This window comes from Schistocerca americana, chromosome X, assembly GCF_021461395.2.
Source record: "Schistocerca americana isolate TAMUIC-IGC-003095 chromosome X, iqSchAmer2.1, whole genome shotgun sequence".
Taxonomy (NCBI): domain Eukaryota; kingdom Metazoa; phylum Arthropoda; class Insecta; order Orthoptera; family Acrididae; genus Schistocerca; species Schistocerca americana.
The window spans coordinates 115,380,159-115,406,860 of NC_060130.1; the positions used below are offsets into that span (position 1 = coordinate 115,380,159).

General features: G+C 39.1%; 1 protein-coding gene across 3 annotated transcripts in view; it reads left to right on the plus strand.

Moving 5' to 3' along the window:
• LOC124555577 (linear gramicidin synthase subunit D-like) overlaps positions 1-26,702 on the plus strand; it is a 417,445-nt gene that overhangs the window by 386,495 nt on the left and 4,248 nt on the right. For all 3 annotated transcript variants that reach the window (XM_047129541.1, XM_047129539.1, XM_047129540.1), the window contains 3 exons: positions 11,189-11,397; positions 23,695-23,928; positions 24,007-24,165. In XM_047129541.1, the coding sequence (XP_046985497.1) occupies positions 11,189-11,397; positions 23,695-23,928; positions 24,007-24,165 (602 nt within the window). The remainder of the gene's footprint in view (positions 1-11,188; positions 11,398-23,694; positions 23,929-24,006; positions 24,166-26,702) is intronic.

Sequence of the window (26,702 nt, forward strand, 5' to 3'; positions counted from 1 at the left end):
CGGTCAACACTCTCCCAAAGACTGTATGATATGTCAACTTTAGCTATGGAATGCAATAACTTGATGTCAAAAGATTGTGATTCTATTTTGTCTATTTTGAAAGATTTTACTAGTTGAAGGCTACAAGAATTTCAGTGCAATGATTTTATGCAATGGAAAAAAATGTCGGTACATATGCTGAACAACTGTAACAATTATATATTACTTTATTAATAGAGCATTTGTTTTTTGTATCAAACACAAACCTGTGCCTTCCTTTTCAGTAATGTACATAAAAATTTTGACCATGTTTATCAATTTTGAACTGATGAGGGTTTTTTTTTAATGTAACGTACATTTTACACAATTGAACAGTGTCTGATACATGAAAACATAAAATTAGATGATATTTTTTTGTATTTCTGTCTCATTTTTTTCATTGAAAAGTGAAACAACTTTTAAACTATAGATTTAAAAAGTTCTATTAGTAAACAAAAAATAGCAGAAAATTTTATATTTACATTTTTGTCACTTAGTTTAATATATAGCACATTGTTATCGAAACTATAACAATACAATAAGTTTAGTTTCTTCTGCTTTCACTACAAATTTTTAGAGATCTTAGAATAAGCCTAAATGGAAATGAATTGTTTCTTGTTTTTATATTTAGCAATGAAATGAGATTTAGAAATTTATTTCTGTTGCTGAGGAATGTGTGTGTAGTAATTAGTTACTTACTTTCATGTCCCATGGATCATTTTGCATGATAAACGTCATGATGTGGTTCAAATGGCTCTGAGCACTATGGGACTCAACTGCTGTGGTCATAAGTCCCCTAGAACTTAGAACTACTTAAACCTAACTAACCTAAGGACCTCACACACATCCATGCCCGAGGCAGGATTCGAACCTGCGACCGTAGCGGTCGTGCGGTTCCAGACTGTAGCGCCTTTAACCGCTCGGCCACTCCGGCCGGCATCATGATGTGGAACGAGTCATTTTACATTCATATTGCAAATTAATTTGTGCATCTATTTGTACTCTAAGCATCACCATATAATTATTCACCCCTTCCCCTCCCCCAGCCCCCTGAAATGGAAACAAAATTTACAGATTGAGTTGGCAATTCCTACCCACCACCTTTTACACATTACAAACATAGAAATTCTTCTGCAGAATAGAAGGAGTTGTTAAGGAGAAACTTTTTCAATTTATTTTCAAATTTTACCTTGCTGTCTGTATATCACTGGGTAAGTGGTCAAAAATTTTTGTTGCAGTGTTGTGCACCCCTTTCTGTGCTAAAGACGACCTTAATGTTGAGTAATGAATGTCATTTTCTCTTCTAGTATTGCAATTTATTTCTTACACCATGAATCCAAATGTGAGAATTTCAGATGTACGTAGTGTGTGTCAATTTTTACATTGTCAATGACAAGTACTTATACACTATGTTCACAAGTAAAGTTTAGAAAGTTATGTAACTGCTACAATGATCTGTAACACAATATGATGAAATGAGAAACCTTAGGCCTACAGATTACAAAGTATAAAACATAATAAATTAAATATGAAAACATCATATAACCCAGAGAGTTAAATATAAGCAGTTAACACTAATAGAGTTACATATGTGACAAGAATGTATAGCTTAATGTTCAGTTTATATGATAATACATGTTATTTTATTTTAAGGCAGTTTCTCACTGTATTTCATAAACCTTTGCAAACTGTAAAATGGTGTGGCTAAAAGAAATTGCCTTAGAAGCTCTTTAAATGTAAATGTGTTGGCTATTTCACATTTGATTTCTGGAGGAAGAGCATTAAATATCTTTATACCAGAGTGCTGTACACCCTTCTGCACAACCTTCAAATTTTTACCTTAAGTGTGGAAATCACGTTTCCTCCTTGTGTTGCACTGATGGTATTCACTGTTACATTTGTATAAATCAGTGTTTTTACTTATGAAACACATAAGTGAATATATGTATTGAGAAGTAGTTGTAAGAATACCCAGATTCTGGAATAGGCTTCTGCAACTGCATCTAGGGTCTACACCACATATCACTCTTACAACATTCTTATGAGAAATGAATACTTTCTTTGCAAAAAATAATTTCATATGCCATCAAAGAATGGAAGTAACCATAGTATGCTGCTTTTTTAATGCTTAAGTTTGCACTGTCAGAGATGATTCGCATTGCAAAAATTGAAGAGCTGAGTCTCTTCTAAAGATCTAAAATGTGATCGGACCAATTTACTCTACAGTCAATCTTCACACCTAGCAACTTTGTTACTTCCACTCTTTCTATGACCTGTGTGGCATATTTAACAGTCATTGCTTCCTCAGTTTTGGCAGTTGGGATGAACTGAATATAATTAGTCTTACTAAGGTTTAGTGAAAGACCATTTGCATTAAACCATTTCATTAAATCTATAAGAATAATATTAACAGACTCTTGAACATTTTCCCGTTTATGACCATTAACCCTTATGTTTGTGTCATCTGCAAAGATGGTAAAATTACACTGTATCATGGTCGAATAAGGTACATCATTTGTAAATAACAGGAACAGTAAAGGACCAAGAATAGAGCTCTGTGGCACTCCACAATTTATGTCTCTCCATTCTGATAAAATCATTCCACCACACAAATTGTCTAATGTATCTAAGACTTCTTTCTGTTTCCTATCTGTCAGGTATGACTGGAACCAGTTGTCTGCTACACCACTTATTCCTTGATGGTCTGCCTTCAGTAATAGTATTTGGTGGTTCACAGTGTCAAAGGCTTTAGATATATCACAAAATAACCTTGTTGTCACTATTTTCTCATTTGGAGATTCCAAAACCTTATCTATAAAGGCATATATCTCTTGTTCAGTTGCAGACCTTTCTGGAAATCAAACTGATGTTTGCTAAGAATATTGAATTTATGTAGGTGTTCTAAAATTCTAGAATACATAAGTTTTTCTAGTACCTTTGGAAACACAGTCAGAAGAGATATTGGTCTGAAATTTGTAACATCAGGTTTCTCCCCTTTCTTAAAGAGAGGCTTCATGATAGCATACTTTAGTCTATCAGGATCAATGGAACAATTTCTTGTTGCAAAGGAGCATTGAAAATATGACACAGTATTACAGAAGTACAGCACTGTTTTATCAATTTGCTAGAAATATTGTCTACTTCACAGGAGTTCTCGGTTTTCATGGTTTTCAATTTCTCATACTGTAATGTGTCTAATATGCATATGATTTTGTTAGGGACAGCATTAGCAAAAAGGTCAAGGCATCATTCACAGAATCCTTGCAGCCTATTTGCTCAGACACTGACAGGAAGTGTTTATTAAAGATTTCAGCTATGATCTGAGGATTTTCCACAAGATTCCCTCGTGTTTGATTTTGAAGTTTTCTATGGGTCTTTTTTTATTGTTCCCTGTCTCCTTGCTAACTGTTTGCCAGACAGTCTTCATTTAATTATTGGAGTTATCAATTTCTTTTATATAATACAGTGCTTTTGGTGTCTGAATATCTTTCTTTAAGATTTTGCAATACGTTTTATAATGGCTGATTAATTCTCTGTCCCTGGACCCTCTGGCTGCAATATAAAGTTCCCTCTTACATTTACATGACACTCTAATAGCCTTTGGGCAACAGCCTTGCCGCAGTGGATACACCAGTTCCCGTGAGATCACCGAAGTTAAGCGCTGTCGGGTGTGGCCGGCACTTGGATGGGTGACCGTCCAGCCGCCATGCGCTGTTGCCATTTTTCGAGGTGCACTCAGCCTCGTGATGTCAATTGAGGAGCTACTCGACCGAATAGTAGTGACTCCGGTCAAAGAAAACCATCATAACAACTGGGAGAGCAGTGTGCTGACCACACACCCCTCCTATCCGCATCCTCAGTTGAGGATGACACGGCGGTCGGATGGTCTCGATGGGCCACTTGTGGCCTGAAGACGGAGTGCCAATACCCTTTGTGATCCAGGGCTTCTTTAAGGATGAGGAAATATTGTTCCTAACAAACTTTTTAGGAAAAGCTTCTTCAAAGTGGGATAGGAAAAGATTTATGAATATGCTGCAGCTTATGGTTAAAAATTTCCAGGGACTCTTCGTTCATAAGTCTGATCGCCTTCCAGGATGGGATTGTTTTCTTGAGAGGTCTGTAGTCATGTAGAGTGAGGAGCTGTCCATCATGTACTGATATACCATTTAAGATTGGGGTGACAGTGAAGTTCTGGTATAAACTTACATCTAAAAATATATTGTTTATCAGAGATTGACAGTCAGGTGTTATCCTAGTAGGAAAGTCAACCACCAATGTAGAATTGTAGAAACTCCACAAGTTCTGGAGCTCTCCTTTGTTGTTGTATTTGGTTGCAAAGTTGACATTAAAGTCCCAGAGTAAGATAATGTCATTATTTTTTAAAATAAGATTGATAGTATCAATTCAAACTGCACCATAAAGACTGTGAAATTGGTACCTGGTGCCCTGTAGACTGTAACCAGTATTAATTTTGAACTGTTTAATGTCACTTCTACTGCACATACTTCAAACTGCTGGTCAATGCAATATTTCCTTACATCTACAGATCTAAAAGTTAAGTTATTTTTAATGAAAATAGCTACTCCACCTATTCCCATGCTATGTCTACAGTAGTAGGTGGCAAGGCTATAACTGTCTATATGTAATGTTTCAATTCCTTCTGTAATATGGTGGTCTGAGAAACATAAGATCTGAGCTTTGTTCATAATTTTTTTTTTTTCATTTATGTTAACTTCTAATTGATCTAGTTTGCTTCTTATTCCCCTTATGTTTTGATGAAAAATGGAGAATTTGTTTGGGTTATTACCTATTTTGGTGTTTTCTTCTTTCTCATGCCTGTGGTTAAAAAAATCCTTCAGATGAGGAGGACACACAACTTTACGTTTACCTGCTGTTCTCTGTGACGATGTTGATTTTTCTTCAGTGTATGCTGCTTTCTTTACTGAAGATGATGAATCTGTTGACTTACTTGTTGATTTACCTTGAGCTGATGCTGTTTTTTCCCTTGAAGATGATGAAGCTATTGACTTGCTTGTAGGTGGGAATAAGATTGCTGTTACTGTAGGTTCTTGGGGTCTTACTGTTGTTGCAGCTGGCCTTTCTGCTAACGATGATATTTTTGATGAACTGCATGAAGGTTGGTGCACAAGTAGTGCTACTGTAGATTCAAAGGGTGGAACTGCTGCCTTTTCTTCTTCAATTCTGATTTCTTCTGTTCTTCTGAAGTACATGTAACCATTGAGTTAACTCTGTTTGATGATGAAACTGTATCATCTGAGCATCTAACTACTAAAAATTCTGATGCATTCATTTCCTTCATTTTTGTTACTAAGCTTACTGGCAGAGGGATTACAGCATGACCTTCCACTGCATTGCAGTTAATAGCATTTAACACTTGTTTGCACATAGCTTCCTTTCCCTGTGTGTTCCTGTGCATACCATGCTTTGTAAAGTGACCTCTCTCCATGCTGTTTGCATGAATAAAGGTAGACTGTGGGAAACTGCAGCAGAGTTTTCTTATTCTCCTGTTGACTTTGTTAATTTCTAAGTTAACACATGAGCTACTTATTAAGTCATGCCTATGTGGAACACTAAGCACGAAAACTTTTATATGTGAGAGTTTTTCCAAAGTTTCTTTGAGTGTTCTTGTTGCATGATGGCTTTCATTATGATAAACACCATTTGCACCACTTATTATGACACAGACAGAGGAATTTTTTGTTAACTGCTCACAGTTTTTCATAATCTCACCAAGAGGAGCACCTGGTTTCACAACAATTGTAATTTTGTAGCGAGATTGCATAGCTATCATTATACTGGCTACTCCTTTGGGGTGGCTATCTCCTAATATACATATTTCACTTTTATCTGACACTAAATCGACATTAAAATTCTTCACTGTAGGTTTATTTGTTAAGCTCACGTATTTGAGGTTGATGTTTTCATCATTGAAGAATTAAACATCACACTTGCAACATTTAATTGTTATTATGTACCTAATTGTTCCTTTTGAACTGTAGTGCATTATTTACGACAAACTTCATGAGGGAGTAAATATACTGTGAAGCAGTAGCCAGAATGCCCAACTCCATAAACAGATGTCTACAAGGTGATCGCGGGTGAGCACCACATATTATTCTTACAGCACATTTTTGGGCAATGAAGACCTTCTTTCTTAAAGATGAGTTACCCCAGAACATTATTTCATATGACATTACTGAATGAAAATAAGCAAAATATGTCAGCTTACTGATTTCTCTCTCCCCAGATTTTGCTATGATTCTAAGTGTAAATGTGGCTGAACTAAGTTGTTTTAGGAGTTCCAAAATGTGTTTTATTCCAATTTAAATTATCATCAATATGGACACCTAAGAATGTTGAAATTTCCACCCTATACAGGGTTATTACAAATGACTGAAGCGATTTCACAGCTCTACAATAACTTTATTATTTGAGATATTTTCACAATGCTTTGCACACACATACAAAAACTCAAAAAGTTTTTTTAGGCATTCACAGATGTTCGATATGTGCCCCTTTAGTGATTCGGCAGACATCAAGCCGATAATCAAGTTCCTCCCACACTCGGCGCAGCATGTCCCCATCAATGAGTTCGAAAGCATCGTTGATGCGAGCTCGCAGTTCTGGCACGTTTCTTGGTAGAGGAGGTTTAAACACTGAATCTTTCACATAACCCCACAGAAAGAAATTGCATGGGGTTAAGTCGGGAGAGTGTGGAGGCCATGACATGAATTGCTGATCATGATCTCACCACAACCGATCCATCGGTTTTCCAATCTCCTGTTTAAGAAATGCCGAACATCATGATGGAAGCGCAGTGGAGCACCATCCTGTTGAAAGATGAAGTCGACGCTGTCGGTCTCCAGTTGTGGCATGAGCCAATTTTCCAGCATGTCCAGATACACGTGTCCTGTAACGTTTTTTTCGCAGAAGAAAAAGGGGCCGTAAACTTTAAACCGTGAGATTGCACAAAACACGTTAACTTTTGGTGAATTACGAATTTGCTGCACGAATGCGTGAGGATTCTCTTCCGTCCAGATTCGCACACTGTGTCTGTTCACTTCACCATTAAGACAAAATGTTGCTTCATCACTGAAAACAAATTTCGCACTGAACGCATCCTCTTCCGTGAGCTGTTGCAACCGTGCCGAAAATTCAAAGCGTTTGACTTTGTCATCGGGTGTCAGGGCTTGTAGCAATTGTAAATGGTAAGGCTTCTGCTTTACCCTTTTCCATAAGATTTTCCAAACCATCGGCTGTGGTACGTTTAGCTCGCTGCTTGCTTTATTCGTCGACTTCCGCGGGCTACGCGTGAAACTTGCCTGCACGCGTTCAACCGTTTCTTCGCTCACTGCAGGCCGACCCGTTGATTTCCCCTTACAGAGGCATCCAGAAGCTTTAAACTGCGCATACCATCGCCGAATGGAGTTAGCAGTTCGTGGATCATTGTTGAACTTTGTCCTGAAGTGTCGTTGCACTGTTATGACTGACTGATGTGAGTGCATTTCAAGCAAGACATACGCTTTCTCGGCTCCATTTTGTCTCACTGTGCTCTTGAGCGCTCTGGCGGCAGAAACCTGAAGTGCGGCTTCAGCCGAACAAAACTTTATGAGTTTTTCTACATATCTGTAGTGTGTCGTGACCATATGTCAATGATTGGAGCTACAGTGAATTTATGAAATCGCTTCAATCATTTGTAATAGCCCTGTATATTCTTTCATCACCATGTGTTACACTTATCAGTGGTGCAGAACCCCTAGAGGTGCAGAACTGAATATGATGTGTCTTTGTGAAATTCAGGGTGAGGACATTTGCAGAAATCCAGTCAATGATACTATTTAGAACTTTGTTCACCATTTCTTCCATTTCTGTATGTGTACTGGGAGTGATTACAATACTGGTGTCATCTGCAAAAAGAACTAATTCTGCTTGTTGTACATTAGATGGTAGATCATTTACATATATGAGAAACAGTAGTGGACCAAGACTGAGCCTTGAAGAACCCCATAGGTGATTTCTCCCCAGTCAGAATTATGTCCCTGGATTCTATTGGGTGAATTACTACTAAGTACAATTTCCTGCATTCTTTTGGTTAGATATGACATGATCCATTGGTTGGCTATACCATCAATCCCATAAAACTTCAATTTATCCAGGAGTATGCTATGATTCACACAATCAAATGCCTTGGATAGGTCACAGAAAATACCTACCAGTGCTATTTTGATATTTAATGCTTGTAATATATGGTGTGTGAACATGTAAATGGCATTCTCAGTAGAGCAACCCTTCTGAAACCCATACTGTGATTTGCTGAGGATATTATTGTTGCCAAGGTGAGATACTGTTCTAGAGTACATCACCTTCTCAAAAATTTTGGAAAATGATGTCAACAGTGAAATAGGTCAGTCAGTAGTTACTGAAAAGAGAAAACAAGCCGTTTCCATGATCACTAGATTTAGATTTATTTTTAAATGTCTTATGAAGGGCCCAAGTGAGGACAACTAATGCCTGATGGAGGGGGAGCGGCTACCAAATAAAATATCTCTTGTGTGGAAAAATGTTCTCAAACCAGCCATGACCGTAACATACAATATCCCCTGTTGGGCTGTTTAGTATATGTCCCACATAGTTGAGCAGTATTCTAAGCTGAGATGCATGAGTGGTTTTTAAGTAGTCTCATTTGTACACTAACTTTTTTTCCAGTATCCCAGCAATAAAATTAAGTCTACCACCTGCTTGGTGATTGCTCCATTTTATATACCCACAAATTGTTACTCTCATGTATTTGTATGAATTTACTGATTCCAATTGTGACTCACTGATATTGCAGTGGTAGGATACTACTTTTCTGCATTTTGGGAAGTGCACAACTACACATTTCTGCACTTTTAAAGCAAGCTGACAATCTTTGCACCACTTTGAAATCTTATCAAGATTATATATTTGTGCAACTTATACAGATATTACTTCATTATAGATAACTTAATCACCTGCAAAAGTCTAAAGTTACAATTATTATACACTTTTCAGGGGCATACTTGATGTTACTTCTAGTTCTGATTTGCCTATAATGACATAAAATATATTTCCATCTAGTTCTGTCAATGACTCTTAATTCCAAATAACAAATTATCTCTGCCCTACTTTACTCACATTTCTTTTTTTTATTTGGGAACTTTGAGACTTAGGAGGTTTCATTTTAATCTCCATGTGCTGCATATAAACAGACTAGGTAAGAAAAAGGTTTCCTTTAGGTTTGCGCAGATAATAGAAAATACGACAAAGCTCAGACAAGACAGAAAGGTCACAACACCTCATCTCTGTGAAAAGAATCAACAACACCAACCAACAAATCTGAACAACACACAGTACATGAAAAGTACTGCAAAATATACAGAAAAAGCTAACACATCTTAACAGTGTTTCTCCAGTTCTCCCACAAAAAATATTAATAATCTGAATATCTGAATAGAAGCCAGGAACTTCAACGAGGACACAAAAATTCTGTGTAAAAAAGAGCAACAAGAAAACAATGGTGGATTTTCTAATATGAAGTATCTTCACTGTAACTTCATCCCAGAGTATCAGACTATGAATTACGAACATTTCAAACATTCTACACTACCTAGAAAACTTCCTTCAAACTTGCGAGACATAACAATATAAATATTTTCAAAAAAAAAATCTCTCAAAACATTTATGATAGGAAACTGTTTTGTAGCTCACTTAAACCACACAATACATTCTTAAAAAGAGAGAGAAAGAAACTCTCAGACCATATAGAAATATGTACACATGTAACATAGACAGTGTAAGCAACATTGTAATTAAAGTGGTATGGACCTAGAATATTGATGCATGCAATCATAATTTCCTAAATGCTACTTATTAGGTATATGTATTGTATTGTTTTGTATTGAACTATGGTCCTAGAAACAAAGGCGAGCCTTCATCCCCGCTGCAGCCCTCAGTGGTTCACAACCCCACAACAGGCTACAGCAGTCCACTCATCCCACTGCCGCCCCACACCGAACCCAGGGTTATTGTGCGGTTCAGCCCCAGTGGAGGCCCCCCCCTCCCCTCAGGAACTTCTCACACCAACACCAGATGAGTGTAACCCCAAATGTTTGCGTGGTAGACCAATTACGGTATACACGTACATGGAGACGGTGTTTGCTCACCAGTCGCCGACATAGTGGAACTGAGGTGGAATAAGGGGAATCAGCCCGCATTCACCCAGGCAGATGGAAACCCGCCTTAACAACCATCCACAGACTGATCAGCACATTGGACCTCGGCACTAATTCAACAGGTGAATTCATGCCGGGGACTGGCACGTCTTCCCGCCCGGAAAGCAGTGCATTAGACTGCATGGCTAACTGGGCACGCTAGGTACATGTATACTTTTTAGAACCGATGATACAAGTTTGAGTGGATCCATACTATGTATGTTGTCTACAGATCCAACTTCAATAAACAAAGATTAATTAAAAATCTAGTCAATGTTTTTACCATTGTGTAATTTGATGTGGGCTGTTAGACAAATATATTGATTTTGATGTGTTGTACTATACATGCATGTGAACAAGAATTCACATATGAAATTGCCAGTAACAAAAACAAAATAAAGAGACATTTTTATCCACCCAATGACATCCAGTGTGATGGAATGATATAATTCATACTTGCAAGAGCTTTCACTGAATGAAATTTACACAGTTTCAAAGCTCTTACAATTGCAATAGAGACCATTTAATCAAGAACAGAGGGCATTACTACACCTGATATGCAATACCGACCTAAAAGCAATGGGCACCAAAGGAGCACTATATATTACTATTCATCTTAGAATTAAAAAGACCCAAGAAAAATGTGCGCTAATTTGATTTACCAATTCATCGTAATATACTCAGAAAATGTAAAATAACATGAACTGATGACTGTTGTGACTGTGAACATAACTCAAATGTTCAACTCAGGAAGATAGTCTAGTGTAGTATATCAGAGAAATTGGGATGAAAATTGAGGTATAACTACACCTATAGCTATATTGGTTTTATAGGCAAATAAATCGATATGCAGGAATTGTCTGTAAAGACTAACTGTTAGCATAAGTTTTTATTTTTAATCAGTACATTTTTTACAGGTACTTTGCCTCTTTCTGGACATGTTGCACTTGTGACTGGTGCTTCCTCTGGAATTGGTGCAGCAATCGCTGAGAGCTTAGCTTTGGCAGGAGCCAAAGTCGCAATGGCTGCAAGAAGAGTGGAAAGGCTTAAACAACTTCAGCTAGAAATAGAAGAACAGGGTGCAATGGCTATTGCCGTGCAAATGGATGTCTGCAATGAGGATGAGGTATGCTTACAGGGAACTGCACACAGTTCATAAGACTGAAAAATTTTAGAAATTCATACATATAAGTCTCACATCGAGGGAGAAAAAACTTACCAAGCGCCATATCATTCTTCACATTTCTACATTTACATCTACGTGTACACTACTGGCCATTAAAATTGCTAAACCAAGAAGGAATACAGATGATAAACGGGTATTCATTGGACAAATATGTTATACCAGAACTGACATGTGATTACATTTTCACGCAATTTGGGTGTATAGATCCTGAGAAATCAGTACCCAGAACAACCACCTCTGGCCATAATAACGCCCTTGATATGCCTGGGCATTGAGTCAAACACAGCTTGGATGGCGTGTACAGGTACAGCTGCCCATGTAGCTTCAACACAATACCACAGTTCATCAAGAGTAGTGACTGGCATATTGTGACGAGCCAGTTGCTCGGCCACCATTGACCAGACATTTTCAGTTGGTGAGAGATCTGTAGAATGTGCTGGCCAGGGCAGCAGTCGAACATTTTCTGTATCCAGAAAGGCCCGTACAGGACCTGCAACATGCAGTCGTGCATTATCCTGCTGAAATTTATGGTTTCGCAAGGATCGAATGAAGGATAGAGCCACGGGTATGAAATGTAACGTCCACAGTTCAAAGTGCCGTCAGTGCGAACAAGAGGTGACCGAGACGTGTAACCAATGGCATCCCATACCATCACGCCAGGTGATACGCCAGTATGGCGATGACGAATACATGCTTCCAATGTGCGTTCACCGCGATGGTGCAAAACAGGGATGTGACCATCATGATGCTGTAAACAGAACCTGGATTCATCCGAAAAAATAACGTTTTGCCACTCATGCACCCAGGTTCGTTGTTGATTACACCATCACAGGTGCTCCTGTCTGTGATGCAGCATCAAGGGTAACCGCAACCATGGTCTCCGAGCTGATAGTCCATACTGCTGCAAACGTTGTCAAACTGTTCGTGCAGATGGTTTTTGTCTTGCAAAGGTCCCCATTTGTTGACTCAGGTATCGAGACATGGCTGCACGATCCATTACAGCCATGCGGATAAGATGCCTGTCATCTCGACTGCTAGTAATACGAGGCCGTTGGGATCCAGCACGGCGTTCTGTATTACCCTCCAGAATTCTCTATTATTCAACTCTAGAACAGAGCACAGAGAAAATTAACACCTATTTCTTTTTCTGCAAGCTCAAATTTCCCTTATCTTATTATGCTGATCGTTTCTCCACAGGTCAACGTTAACAAAATATTTTTTCATTCAGAGGAGAGGGTAGGTAATTGAAATTTTGTATGATCTTGCTGCAATAAGAAATGCCTTTGTTTTAATTATGTCCACATCAAATCCTTATCATGTCCATGACATCAAAGCAGCAGTGGCAAATATAGCATTTGATTAATAGGACCAAGAGTCTGGTGTTCAGCAATGTACAACAACTCTGTCTCTTCTGACTGTGTAATACTGAATTTGAACTACTTTCAGGAGCACAGTACCTATGTTTAACTGTTTAAAGAAATGATGTGGCAAATCCTGTGGTTGTATTGTATTATTATTGGTCCTGTTGTCTACAAAAGCAGCTTATGTATAAGACTTTGGACAAGTTAGTTTATAAATATACAATTGAAAGTAATTACTGCCCCACATTCTCATTTCTACTTCATAAGCACCGCACAGCACAGTAGAGCATGCACACAGAACATGCTCAACAGTTCAATGACCCATTCAGTGAATGACAGCTCCTCAGTGCTGCTAGATCAACACATTGGCAGGCCTATATGGAATTCGTAGAATGCAGCTCCCACAAATTCTGGCCCTCCACTGAACACTTGATATGCTTAGATTCTGCAGTTTTAGATGCCACCTGGTGCATCTATTAATTTATCCTAGAATGAGTGAATCTGACCTGAATTGAGTATGAACCCCCTTGACAGTGAGCCATACACTTGTAAAATGTACTACTTTCACCAACATGAGCAAGGAACTGAAGCTGGACATTATCCTATATTTCATACTCACAGACAATGAAATAGCCATCAAATGGATTTTGTGTTTCATGAGAACAGGCAGCCATTATAATAAATTATATCTCTGTTTGTTGGTGTAGAGGTTGGGCATGGAGGGTCAGTCCCTCCCCACAGATTTAACTCTCAGCAGCCAACTACTGGGCTCTCTTCCTGCAAATACATTCTGTAGATAACTTTCATTGATTTCTGATTTTGGCGAAGACAGTGTGAATGCCTCCCTCTAGAGCCTGAGCAAGAGTGCCACCAGTTATGCCCCTCCTTCTGCCCAGACACACCAGATCACAAAGATGTCATTAATAAATCTGTACCATGTCCGGGGACACACCTTCTAGGTCTTCATGAATATCTCTTCCAACAGCCCATGAGTAAATTAGCTTATTAGGGGCCATATTGGCTCCCATAATGGCCCCCTGATGTATTTATAGGTCTGTTCCTCAAAAGTACGGATTAAGTTGGCTAGGGGACAATAAATGGGGTTCTAGGGAAACTTTCGGGTGGACAATAGGAGAGAGAGTGCTATATGACTGAGAAGCCACATGTTGTCAAGGACAACATACTGAGTTTTCTTACTTAAGGAGTCTTCAAGCCACTCACATACCTCCAAACCTATTTGGTATGCTTGTACCTTCATTATCAGTCAGTATTGTCGCACTGTGTCAGATGATTTACAGAAATCTAGGAATATGGAATCTGCCTGTTGCCCGTCATCCATGATTCACAGAATCTCATGTGAGAAAAGGGCAAGCTGAGTTTCACACAAGCAATTCTTTCTAATATTGTGCTGATCTGTGGACAGAGGCTTTTCCCTCTCAAGGAAATTTATTATATTTGAACTCAGAATATTTTCAAGGACTCTTGCAAACTGACATTAAAGATATTAGTCTGCAATTTTGTGGGTCCATTTTTTTACCCTTCTTATATATAGGAGGTGCTTGCACTTTTTTCCAGTCACTTGAGACTTTGCATTGGATGAGAGATTCACAATAAAAGCAAGCAGGGGGCCAATGCTGTAGAGTACTCTCTGTAAAACTGAACTGTGGTTCCATCATGACCTGGTAACTTATTTGCTGTCAACTCTTTCAGTTATCTCACTACATCAGTGGTGCTTATTACTATATCCTCCACATGGGAGTTTGTGTGATGGTCAAGCAACAGTATGTTTGTATGATTCTTCTGCATGAAAGATTTTTTAAATGTGAAATCTGAAAATTCACCTTTACTTTGGCTATCTTCTGCTGCCACACCAGGCTGGTCAATGAGTGGCTGGGTGGAAGCCTTAGACTCACTTAGCGACTTTATGTAGCACCAGAATTTTCTTCAGTTCTCAAGGTCTATTGCTAAGCTATGACAGTGATAGTTGTTCTTATTCTAATCTAAGAATACTGTAATTTATAGCTCGAACTGTACAAAAAGATGGAAGAAAAAGTACAATACAATTAGTAATACACAAGTGGCCAGTGGAACCTTGCTCTCCGGCCTGTGGATTCATTAGGTCCAACAGGGGGCACAGCCGGGAGCTGCGCACACAACTGCTGTCGTATTAGCAGGCCTAGTGGCCTCTAGTGGTCAAATCAAGCATAAACTTCTCATGAGAACTATGAAGCAGTGTACACACAAAATTAGGAATTACAGCACTCCTCTTTCAGTGTGAAGAAGTGAGCACTGTGCTCATGTCCATTTCTCCTATGGCCGACATAGGTTGCCGTGTCATGTGATGCACTGCCACCCATTTGTAGGGTCAGAAGGGGCATTAGTGTGGACAGGTGCAGTGCCCACCTCACAGTGAGAGGGGATATGGCAAAACAGGTGACGTTGGTGTAGCATCCATTTTCATATCCATGTCCAACCCCCCGGGAAGGAGATTGTGGCAAAGGTGGTGGAACAGGTGGTGCCAGTTGTGATGGTGACAGCAGAGCTGGAGGTGTTGCTTATGACAGCACAGCAGCCGGGGTCATGCCGTGGTTCCTGACTGCTGAAGGGGGCACCCACAGCAGAGGAGACAGTTGTGAAAATGTTGGCAGCGGCAACGTAGAAGGTGAGGGCCCCGGCTGCAATGTAGGAGATGGTCAGGCAGATGGAGGACACGGGGGTGGCAGAGGTGCACCCACACGAGATCATAGCTGGTTGACATGTTGCAATGCCCACCCCTTAGCTGTGCAAATGATGCACAGGAGTCAGCAATTAGCAGTAGCACCCATTTTAGCCAGCAGCCAAATCCTTGAGGCCAAACAGCTGTGCCAGGCCGGAAGCGTTTTGGCGCTGGTGCAGGTGGGCAGCCTAGTGTTGGCTGAAGCAGGCTGACGACCGTGTGACACCTCTGCCAGACTCTTATTGCCAACAGGGGTGAACCTATAAGAACTGGGAAACTGGCCAAAAGTTACTTTTGGTGACAGATCTAAAACATACTTTTCCTCTGAGTCTTAAATGTTTATACTAGTCATTCTGCTTCCGTTTTTGATCTTTCGATTAAAGGTGAAAAGGCGAAGCTGTGACATGATAAACACCATGTATTTTACAAAAATCTTCAAATTCCTGAGATATGAACTGGGGGCCATTGTCTGTAACTAACGTATATGGAAGACCTTCCGTTGCAAAAATTTTTGACAAACTGGAAATTGTTGCTGTCACAAAAGTAGACAGACAATGCATCACATACCGAAACTTGAAATAAGCGTAAATTACAATTAGACAGTAGAAATTCAAAAAAGTCCTGAAAAATCTACATGAATTCAGTCCCAAGGCTGCTGTGGATCCAGTCACAGTAACAAAGCAGCACAGGGAGTCACACAATTGGTGGCACTCTGCAGGCAGGCTGCATCAACTTGTGCTATTTCCTCCATCAATGGGTGCCCAAAAAACATTTCTGCGTGCTAATGCTTCTGTACGTGACACACCCCAGTGGTTCACATTTAATAAATAAACACACAACCTCACACCGAAGGGCAAACAGGAGTACAACCCAAGGAGTGGTGTCCTCTGTAGCAGCACTCTATCCCAGACAGAAAGACAAAGTCGCAATGCAAAATAATATCTCAGAGGATCAGAGGCACAGCCAGATGGCTTGTCCAGTCAGCCGTGTTGCACAAAAGAAACAGCTTTGCTTAAAATAGGATCCACAGCTACTGTGGTTGCAATTTTAGTGCTAGTAATAGGACAACCATCACCATCTAAATGAAAACAAAGTAATTCCTCCTTATCAAACTCTGGATTCGAACCAGTCAGCAAACACAATAAGGTGTCAGCATTTGCATGTTGCACTGTAGGTTGAAAATGTATCTCATAATTGTATCCCGACAGGAAAAGAGCCCACTGCTACAAGCACTGTGTGGCTCTGTCCAGCAAGGACGCTGAAGGGTTAAAAAGAGACACCAGTGGTTTGTGGTCTGTGATTAGATGAAACTTAGGCCCATATAGAAAAACATGAATTTCTTTTTAGAACATAAACGATCGCCAAAGCCTCTTTCTCTATCTGAGAATAATGCTGTTGCACTGAATTTAAGAATTTAGAGGCCTATGCAATAGGGTGTTCAGAACTGTCTGCAAACTTATGAGTAAGGATGGTGCCAAGACCAAACTGAGATGCACATCTGTTGCCGTGTTGGCCCAGCTGAAAAGTGACCAAACAAGGGGCTGACTGCAGCTTATATTTCAACAATAACTTAAATGGCCCAGTCACAAGTTGGGGACCAGTGGAAAGGAACATCTTTATGTAATAGTGCATGGAGCGGTTGTGCCACAGTAGCAGCATCTGGTATGCATTTGTGGTAGTACACAATCTTGCCTAATAAGGCCTGTAATTCCTTGATGGATATGAGGTGTGGCAATGCTGCAATAGCATCAGCATGCTGGCACAATGGTTTAATGCCAGCATAACTGCAATTTAACATTGCACACTGTAAAACAGAAAATAGAGCATGGTGATTCTGCAAATTTTCCTTTGTAAAGGCACCAGACACCACTATGTCATCTAAATAGTTGATGCAACATGAAACTGATCCAATAAGTTGCTCTAAAAAGCACTGAAAAATAACTGGTGCACTTGCCACAACAAAAGGAAAAAGCTGGTACTGATGAGTGTAAAATGGGATATTGATAACTAAAAGGGGTTTAGATTCATTGTAGAGTGGCAGCTGTAAATAAGTATGCCTCTACCAAGTAAATCTTTGAAAGACAATGACCCTCCCTGATAATTTTGTGAACAGCTCATCAGGTCATGGCAAAGGATAGGTATCAGTGCCTGACTGCATTAATAGATTTTCAAAAATGGGATATTGATAACTAAAAGGGGTTTAGATTCATTGTAGAGTGGCAGCTGTAAATAAGTATGCCTCTACCAAGTAAATCTTTGAAAGACAATGACCCTCCCTGATAATTTTGTGAACAGCTCATCAGGTCATGGCAAAGGATAGGTATCAGTGCCTGACTGCATTAATAGATTTTCAAAAATCACCACAGAGGCATAATTTACTCAGTAGCTTTTTCACTACCACCAGTGGTGCTGACCATTCACTGGAAAAAGAGGTTGAACAACATTAAGGGACTGAAGATGATCTAATTCTGCTTTTACTTGATTCCATAAAGTTAGCAGTAAAGTACCAGGAAAAAACTGGGGTGGACAGACTGTTTCATTGTAATATGAGCCTGAAATTCTGTTGCACAGCCCAGTCCTGGAGAAAATACAGAGGAAAATTGGACACAGAGAGCATCTAACTGTTGATATGGAACTTAATCAGAAAGCAAATGCACTTCAGCATTGATGAATATTTCAAACAGTTTAAAAGTTTTCAAATCAAACAGATTTTCAGTTAAGCATTATCCACAACTAAGAACGTTAATGAACGAATCATAGCCTTGTAAGTCACAGGTGCAGAAAACTGATCAAGAATGGGAATCTGTTGTTTGTGATAACTCACCATCCTCCATGACAATGGAGTCAGAAGGGGAGAACCCAAGTCTACATAAGTCTGAGAATTCACCAATGTTGCTGCTGCACCAGTATCCACCTGCATTCTCAATGACTTGTTAAACACACACGCTTCAGTGTATAATTTGCTTTGAGACATCATCACTGAACACACTGTTCACATCCCAGTTCATTTCATCCTCGCTCAGGTTTGGAAAGGAGTTACATACAGAAGCAATATTTCCTTTCTTATGACACCTATTACACTTTGCCCAGTGCTTGGTACATGGGATCCATTCATGTTGAATGAAGCAGTATGGGCATGAAGGCAGCGGAGCGCAAGGCTGTCACTGATGTGATGCGGGCTGTTGTTGTCGCAAACACCGATTACCTACACGATGCTGAGGCATCTGCTGGACTGCTGCTATAGCATCTACATTCCCTTGTGAGCTGACTGAAGGTTGGGATGGTTGATAGGAACTGATTTCTGAAACTTTGGACAAGGTTTCTATCAGACTACCAGTAGCCCATGAGCTTCAAATGACTGAGCTATGTTAAATACTTGCCTAAGTGTAGGACTTACACACTGTAGATCTCACTCTCCAACTTCCCTATCAGGAGCAAGATGTATAATTACATCATCTGATTTCTCTGATCATATAATTGAAACCATCTGATTGGCATAGGCTCTTTTTGCTGCTATTGGCAGCTGTAAACTCCACACAAGCAGCAGTAATGTAAGTTCACAGTGATAGGTAGAAAGTAACTCACACATCTGATCAAAAGAAAGACTTGAAGGTTCTTGTATGGGGGTGAGCTGGCGCAGCAACTGATACCTGCAAGGTGAAATCCATGACAAAAAAGGGCCTCGCCCAAGATTACGTCTGTTACCTAAAGTGCCTAGAAATGTTGCTGCAGGCATTTTTGGTAAGAGTCTCAGTCTTCTTCTGCATCATCATATGCAGGAAACAGCTGCAGATGAGTTGTTGGCAATACCACAAGTTATGCCAATGTAGTCATTAAACTGAAAATAGCAATTGTCAGTGCCTGCTGTTGCTCAAGAAGAGATTTAAGCACTGCCTCCACGGAAACTAAACTCAAAGGAGTAATGACTGATGTGGAGCACATGGAGACAATCCCATCCTCATTGCCAAAAAGTGTTTTAACCCAGGAACACTGTAATTTATTGCTTGAGCAGTACACACATGGAAGACAAGGTATAATACAATTAGCAGTACACAGGTGACCAGTGGAGCCTTGTGCTCTGGCTTATATATTCATTAGTTCCACTGATGCCAGCAGGCTGCACATGCAACTGCTGTCATATTAGCAGGCCGCATATCCTCCAGTGGCCAAATCAAGCACAAACTTCATTCACGAACTATGAAGCAGTGCACACAAAAAATTGATAGTTAAAGCATTTTTAAGCTTCACACATCAATCTTCTTACAGATGCATGAATTTCTATTAATTTACCTGTTGTCATTTGCACATTCTCTTTTGAACCGAGAGTGCAACAGACTTTGCTTCCTCAGCATTTTTCAATTCCATTGTTAAACCACAGTGGGTCATTCCCATTCTTAATCCATTTACTCGGCACATACTTCTCCCAAGTATGATTTATAATCCACTAAAATTTTGCCCATAATTCCTCTATGTTCATTGTACTGGAACTGATGTCAGTTCAGTTCTAGTGGGATGCTAACAATTGTCTATCTGCTCTTTCTAGCAGAAATACTCTCCTGGCCTCCTTGATTGAATTATTAATTTTAGTAACCAAAGTCACTGTGATGACACCATAGCTTGCATACTACAAAAAATACTGTAGTATTTTAAGGAAGGTAATTGAAATGTCCAGAAGTATGCACATCCTGACAGAAATAAGTAAAGCAGATTAGTAAGACTAAAACTATATAGGATATTTTCAAATGGGAGATAGGACAGTAATTCAGAGGACAAGATACCATAACAATTAGACTAAATGTCTGTGTTGTTACTGAGTTGCAAGTACTTTTAACAATCACTTTCTAAATGTAGCAGCAAATATAAGATACAATAGTTCAGCAGAAGAAGCAGAGGATATATTAAAAATGTCATTCTACAAAATTTTAAGCAACTTGAAGTAGCACCAACATACAGAAATTAATGGAATTAATTAAATTCTAAAAAACAGAAGCTCATCTGATGCTGATGGAATTTTAAACAGAATTCTGAAAAGCTGTTCCAACTTAATAAGTAACATTCTTAGTGATACATGCAATGCACTGCTGGCACAGGGAATTTTTTCAGACAGGTAAAAAAAAAAGCAATTGCTAAACCTCTTCATAAGAAAGGTGACAAGACAGAATTAAACAGTTTTCATAAAGTATCCTTGCTGACATCTTTTTCCAAAGTATTTCGGAAATTAATGTACTCAAGTGTTATCTCACACTTAAGTTGAAACAATTTACTTAGCATTTTCACAGTTTGGTTTCCAGATGGGTTGCTCAACAGAGAAGGCTATTTACACATTTACTCATGAAACAGTACAAGCCTTAAATGATAAAATATCATCTGTTGGTATTTTTGTGATCTTTCTGAGGCATTTGATTGTGTAGGTCATATTACTCTAGTAGGAAAACCTTAAGTTTTATGGAATCGATGGCTTTATGTATACCTGGTTTGAAACATACTTAACAAACAATGTGAAAAGTTGTGCTGAATAATTCAAACAATGTTGGAAGGGCAGAAAATTTTTGTGGCTTGGGAGAAATCACAATGGGAGTCCCACAGGGCTCAATTTTGTGGAAACTTCTATTCCATATTTACATGAATGACCTCCCACTTAACATTCAGTTAGAAGAATTGGTACAAGTGGTTCTCAGAACATGAATTCTCCCCAAATTTTGAAAAAACACACTTTATTCAGATCTGTACAACAAAGACAATCATACTAACAATTCTATTGATGCAGCACATAAGCAGTACTCAGTAAATATGATAGAATGCTCAAAATTTTTGGAAGTACATATTGATGAAAACTTGAACTGGAGGAAGCATATTACTGACCTTCTCAAACAATTAGTTCACCTAATTTTGCTCTTTGTATAACTGCTAGTCTTGGACAAACAAATCAACCTCCTGGCGTATTTTTCAAATCTCCACTCAATAGCCTCTTATGGAATAATTTTCTGGTGTAACCCATCACTCAGATTCATCAAAAGCCACAGCAACATTTCAAAAGTGTTGTTGAACTTTATTCTAGTTTTCAAGTGAAATTTAATGGAAATTCCTTGATCCATCTTTTTCAAAAGTAAAAATTCACTGAGCACTCAAAAATATGTATAACCTTTTTGACTGTCAACAATAAATCAAATATTCAAAACAGCTGAAAATGAAAACATGTATCAGGAACATATGTACCAACGAGATTTAAAAAAAATTGAAAACTATATGTATAAAGGCCACAAAATAAAAAAAAATCCCATTATTTTTTGATCACACATTGTATATTATCTCTATACCAAAGCTGACTTAGCATTTACTGATACACCATCTTTGGCTTCCTACTCACTCTCACACCTCTCCCTTCATTTTTGTGTACTCTTGTCCAAAAAACAGTTGTTTCCTTCTTGTCATTTAACCTTGTTGACATCAGAATGTTGAATATAATGAACGATGTAAAAATAAATCAAAAATCAAAGTTTTCTGTGAATGAAAATAAAGCTCTAAAGGAACATCAATGTAGCATAAGTTTGCCACCCTTTGAAGTAAAAATGAGGATAATACACTACTGGCCATTAAAATTGCTACACCAAGAAGAAATGCAGATGATAAATGGATATTCATTGGACAAATGTATTATACTAGAACTGACTTGTGATTACATTTTCACGCAGTTGGGGTGCATAGATCCTGAGAAATCAGTACCCAGAACAACCACCTCTGGCCGTAATAACAACCTTGATATGCCTGGGCATTGAGTCAAACAGAGCTTGGATGGCATGTACAGGTATAGCTGCCCATGCAGCTTCAACACGATGCCACAGTTCATCAAGAGTAGTGACTCGCGTATTGTGATGAGCCAGTTGCTCGGCCACCATTGACCAGACGTTTTCAATTGGTGAGAGATCTGTAGAATGTGCTGGCCAGGGCAGCAGTCGCACATTTTCTGTTTCCAGAAAGGCCTGTACAGGACCTGAAACATGCGGCCATGCACAATCCTGCTGAAATTTAGGGTTTTGCAGGGATTGAATGAAGCGTAGAGCCATGGGTCGTAACACATCTGAAATGTAACGTCCACTATTCAAAGTACCATCAATGCGAACAAGAGGTGACCAAGACGTGTAACCAGTGGCACCCCATACCATCATGCCGGGTGATACACCAGTATGGCGATGACGAATACACGCTTCCAATGTGCGTTCACCGCGATGACGCCAAACACAGATGCGACCATCATGATGCTGTAAACAGACCCTGGATTCATCCGAAAAAATGACGTTTTGCCATTCGTGCACCCAAGTTCATCATTGAGTACACCATCGCAGGTGCTCCTGTTTGTGATGCAGCATCAAGGGTAACCGCGGCCATGGTCTCCGAGCTGATAGTTCATGCTGCTGCAAACATCGTCGAACTGTTTGTGCAGATGGTTGTTGTCTTGCAAACGTCCCCATCTGTTGACTCAGGTACCGATATGTGGCTGCACGATCAATTACAGCCATGTGCATAAGATGCCTTTCATCTCGACTGTTAGTGATACGAGGCCGTTGGGATCCAGCATGGCGTTCCGTATTACCCTCCTGAACCCACCAACTCCATATTCTGCTAACAGTCATTAGATCTCGACCAACACGGGCAGCAATGTCACGATATAATAAACGGCAATCATGATAGGCTACAATCCAACCTTTATCAAAGTCGGAAACGTGATGGTAAGCATTTCTCCTCCTTACACGAGGCATCACAACAATGTTTCACCAGGCAATGCTGGTCAACTGCTCTTTGTGTATGAGAAATCGGTTGGAAACTTTCCTAATGTCAGGTTCTAGGTGTCACCACTGGCGCCAACCTTGTGTGAATGCTCTGAAAAGCTAATCATTTGCATATCACAGCATCTTCTTCCTGTCGGTTAAATTTCGCAACTGTAGCACATCATCTTTGTGGTGTAGCAATTTTAATGGCCGGTAGTGTAACTAAATCAATTTAAGAGCTAGCTGATGATGTTAATTTATCTCTAAATGTGGAGTTTTCTCACTCCTAAAATATTTATCCTGTGGTTACCATACATTAAACTCTTAGAACTAAATGCACTATGTTGTGTGATAATGTCACCTTGATACTAATAACCTCAAATTTTCCTTTTAGGTGTGTGCAGGAGTGAAAAAAACAGAATCATTGTTAGGACCTATCAGCATATTGGTAAATAATGCTGGAGTTATGTATTACACGTTAATGAAAAACCTAAAATTATCTGATTGGAAAAGAATGGTGGATGTGAATATAAATGGTGTTTTGACTTGTCTGTCTGCAGTGTTGGGTGGGATGGTAGACAGAAAGTGTGGACATATTATAAACATATCATCTGATGCTGGAAGGAAGGTGAGGCTTCTGAAAGTGCAACTATACAAAAGTTTGCTGTAAGACCCTCATAACATGTTCTCTTTGTTTCTTTTTCAGGCATATGCTGGACTTGCTGTATATTCAGGCACAAAGTTTTTTATTGAAGCTTTGTCAAGGTCGCTAAGGGAAGAAGTAGTGGGAACAGGTATCAAAGTAACTTGTATACAACCAGGTGATGTCAAAACAGAGCTCCATGGTCACTCAACAGATGTAGAAGTGAGTATCAAACCATGTTTGACTTTTACTCATTGGTAAAGATATTAATAATTTGTCTCAGTTTAGTATTTCAGTATACAATATTCTATACATTTTGAGAATGGCTGTAAACATAAAGCAGCAAAAGACGTTCCAGTAAAAACTAGGTTGAAAATAGTTCTGCAATTTCAACAACAACTTTCTAGTCAGACCAAAAGCTACAAGGTGTACAACTTTGCTCCCGCCGTTTGCCGATAGGTGGTGACTACGGTAAGTAGCGGTCGAAAGAGACAGATTGCAGATGTTAGGCACTTAGCTTGGACCTCAGCCAACATAACCTCATTCAAACATTACTCGATTTGTGTCTGCATCATAAAGTTGTTCTTGATTGAAAATGTCAGTTTACAACCCTAATTCTTGTCATTTGCGGGAGGTGTTACTGTTTTGTTTCAGTATGAAGAAAACAGCTGCTGAGTCTCATCAAATGCTCTCAAGTACATATGTTAAGGACACTATTAGTGAAAGAACGTGTTGAGTAGTTTCAACGCTTCACAAACGGTGATTTCAATGTCATAGACCAGCATAGTGGTGGAAGAGAGAATGTTTTTGAAGATGCATAATTGGAGACATTGCTGACTGAAGACTCATGTCAAACTCAAGAAGAATTGGCGCGATTAGTGGGAGTGACACAGCAAGCCATCCCAAAATGTCTCAAGGCTATGGGCATCATTCAGAAAGAAGGAACTTGGGTCCTGTGTGAGCTGAAATCAAGAGACGTTGAACAGCATTTATGTGTTAGTGAACAGTTGATTCAGAGGCAAAAACAGAAGCAATTTCTGCATCGCATTGTGACTGGGGATGAAAAATGGGTTTATTACAATAACAATAAACGCAGAAAATCATGGGGATATCCCGGCCAGGCTTCCACGTCGACGGCCAAACCGAATATTCACGGCTCCAAGGTGAAGCTCCTCATTTGGTGGGACCAGATTGGCGTTGTGTACTATGAGGTGTTAAAACCACGTAAAACAATCACAGGTGCTCATTATCGAATGAAATTAATGCATTTGAGCAGAGCATTAAAAGGCAAATGGCTGCAATACAGCGAGAGGCCTGATAAAGTGATTTTGCAGCATGACAACGCTCAACCCCGTGTTGCAAAAGAGGTCAAAATGTACTAGGGAACATTAAAGCGGGAATTCCTACCCCACCTGCCTTATACTCCAGACATTGATCTCTCTGACTATCACCTGTTTCACTACGGTCGCAGGTTGAATCCTGCCTCGGGCATGGATGTGTGTGATGTCCTTAGGTTAGTTAGGTTTAAGTAGTTCTAAGTTCTAGGGGACTGATAACCTCAGAAGTTAAGTCCCATAGTGCTCAGAGCCATTTGAACTATCACCTGTTTAGATCAATGGCAGATGGCCTAGCTGACTAGCACTTCCAATCTCATGAAGAAGTCACAAAATGAATCGATTCATGGATCGCTTCAAAAGATGAACAATTTTTTCGACACAGGATTCGTACACTGCCCAAAAGATGGGAAAAAGTAGTAGCCAGTGATGGAAAATACTTTGAATGATACATGTGAAATCAATTTGTTTCATTAAAGCTTCAAATGGTGGGGAAAAAATGGTGGAAGCAAAGTTGTACACCTTGTACAATTGATTGGTAGTAAGCAAATACCTCCCAAATGATTCTACCAGTCATTTTACATTTGCGTGTATGTTCAACAAGTCACTGTGAAGTGTGAAAAATTGATATTTGTTTTAATAAGGTAAAATGGGTACATTTCCTTTCAATTCAAAGATAGAGCTTAGGAACCATATAATCTTCTATGCTTCCATGTGTGCTGTAGTCAGACTATATACTTACAAAATATGTTTGAGTGGTATCCAGGGTCTCTGAAAATAATCCTAGATGGCTCACTGGAAACTACTTCTCGAAATATATTTTTGTTTGTTTGATATTGTGCATCTTTCATCAAGTATCATCCATTCGAGGTTCTTCAGTTTTTCATCTTTCTAATCTCCCCTATTACACACACACTTGATACCTCATGTTATTGCAATCTTGTATGAACACCATATACTTCATAAATATTTTAGTAGATCTTAATTCCTTCCATGTACTGACAGCAGTTTCTTATGTCATAAAAATAAAATGAAACCTACCACATTCTTCATTTGTAGCTGAACCTATGTGAGCATTTCATTTAACACCCAATCATACTTCCAACATACATACATCAATATTTGTTCCATATCACGAATACAACATTTTGTAATATTGTGGAATGTATCACTTTAACATAAGTTTTTTTACACAAAATAATTTATTTTTTATTTTTATTTATTTATTTATTTATTTTTACAGTTGCTACTACAGCTCTAAAAATTCACCTATTGAATAGAAGGAGTTGCCATTCATAAATTCTTTTAATTTGTTTTTAAATGTTGTTTGGCTGTCTGCCACACTTTTAATGCTATTTGGCAAATGACCAAAGATTTTTGTGGCAGCATAATTCACCCCTTTCTTTGCCAAAGTCAGATTTATCT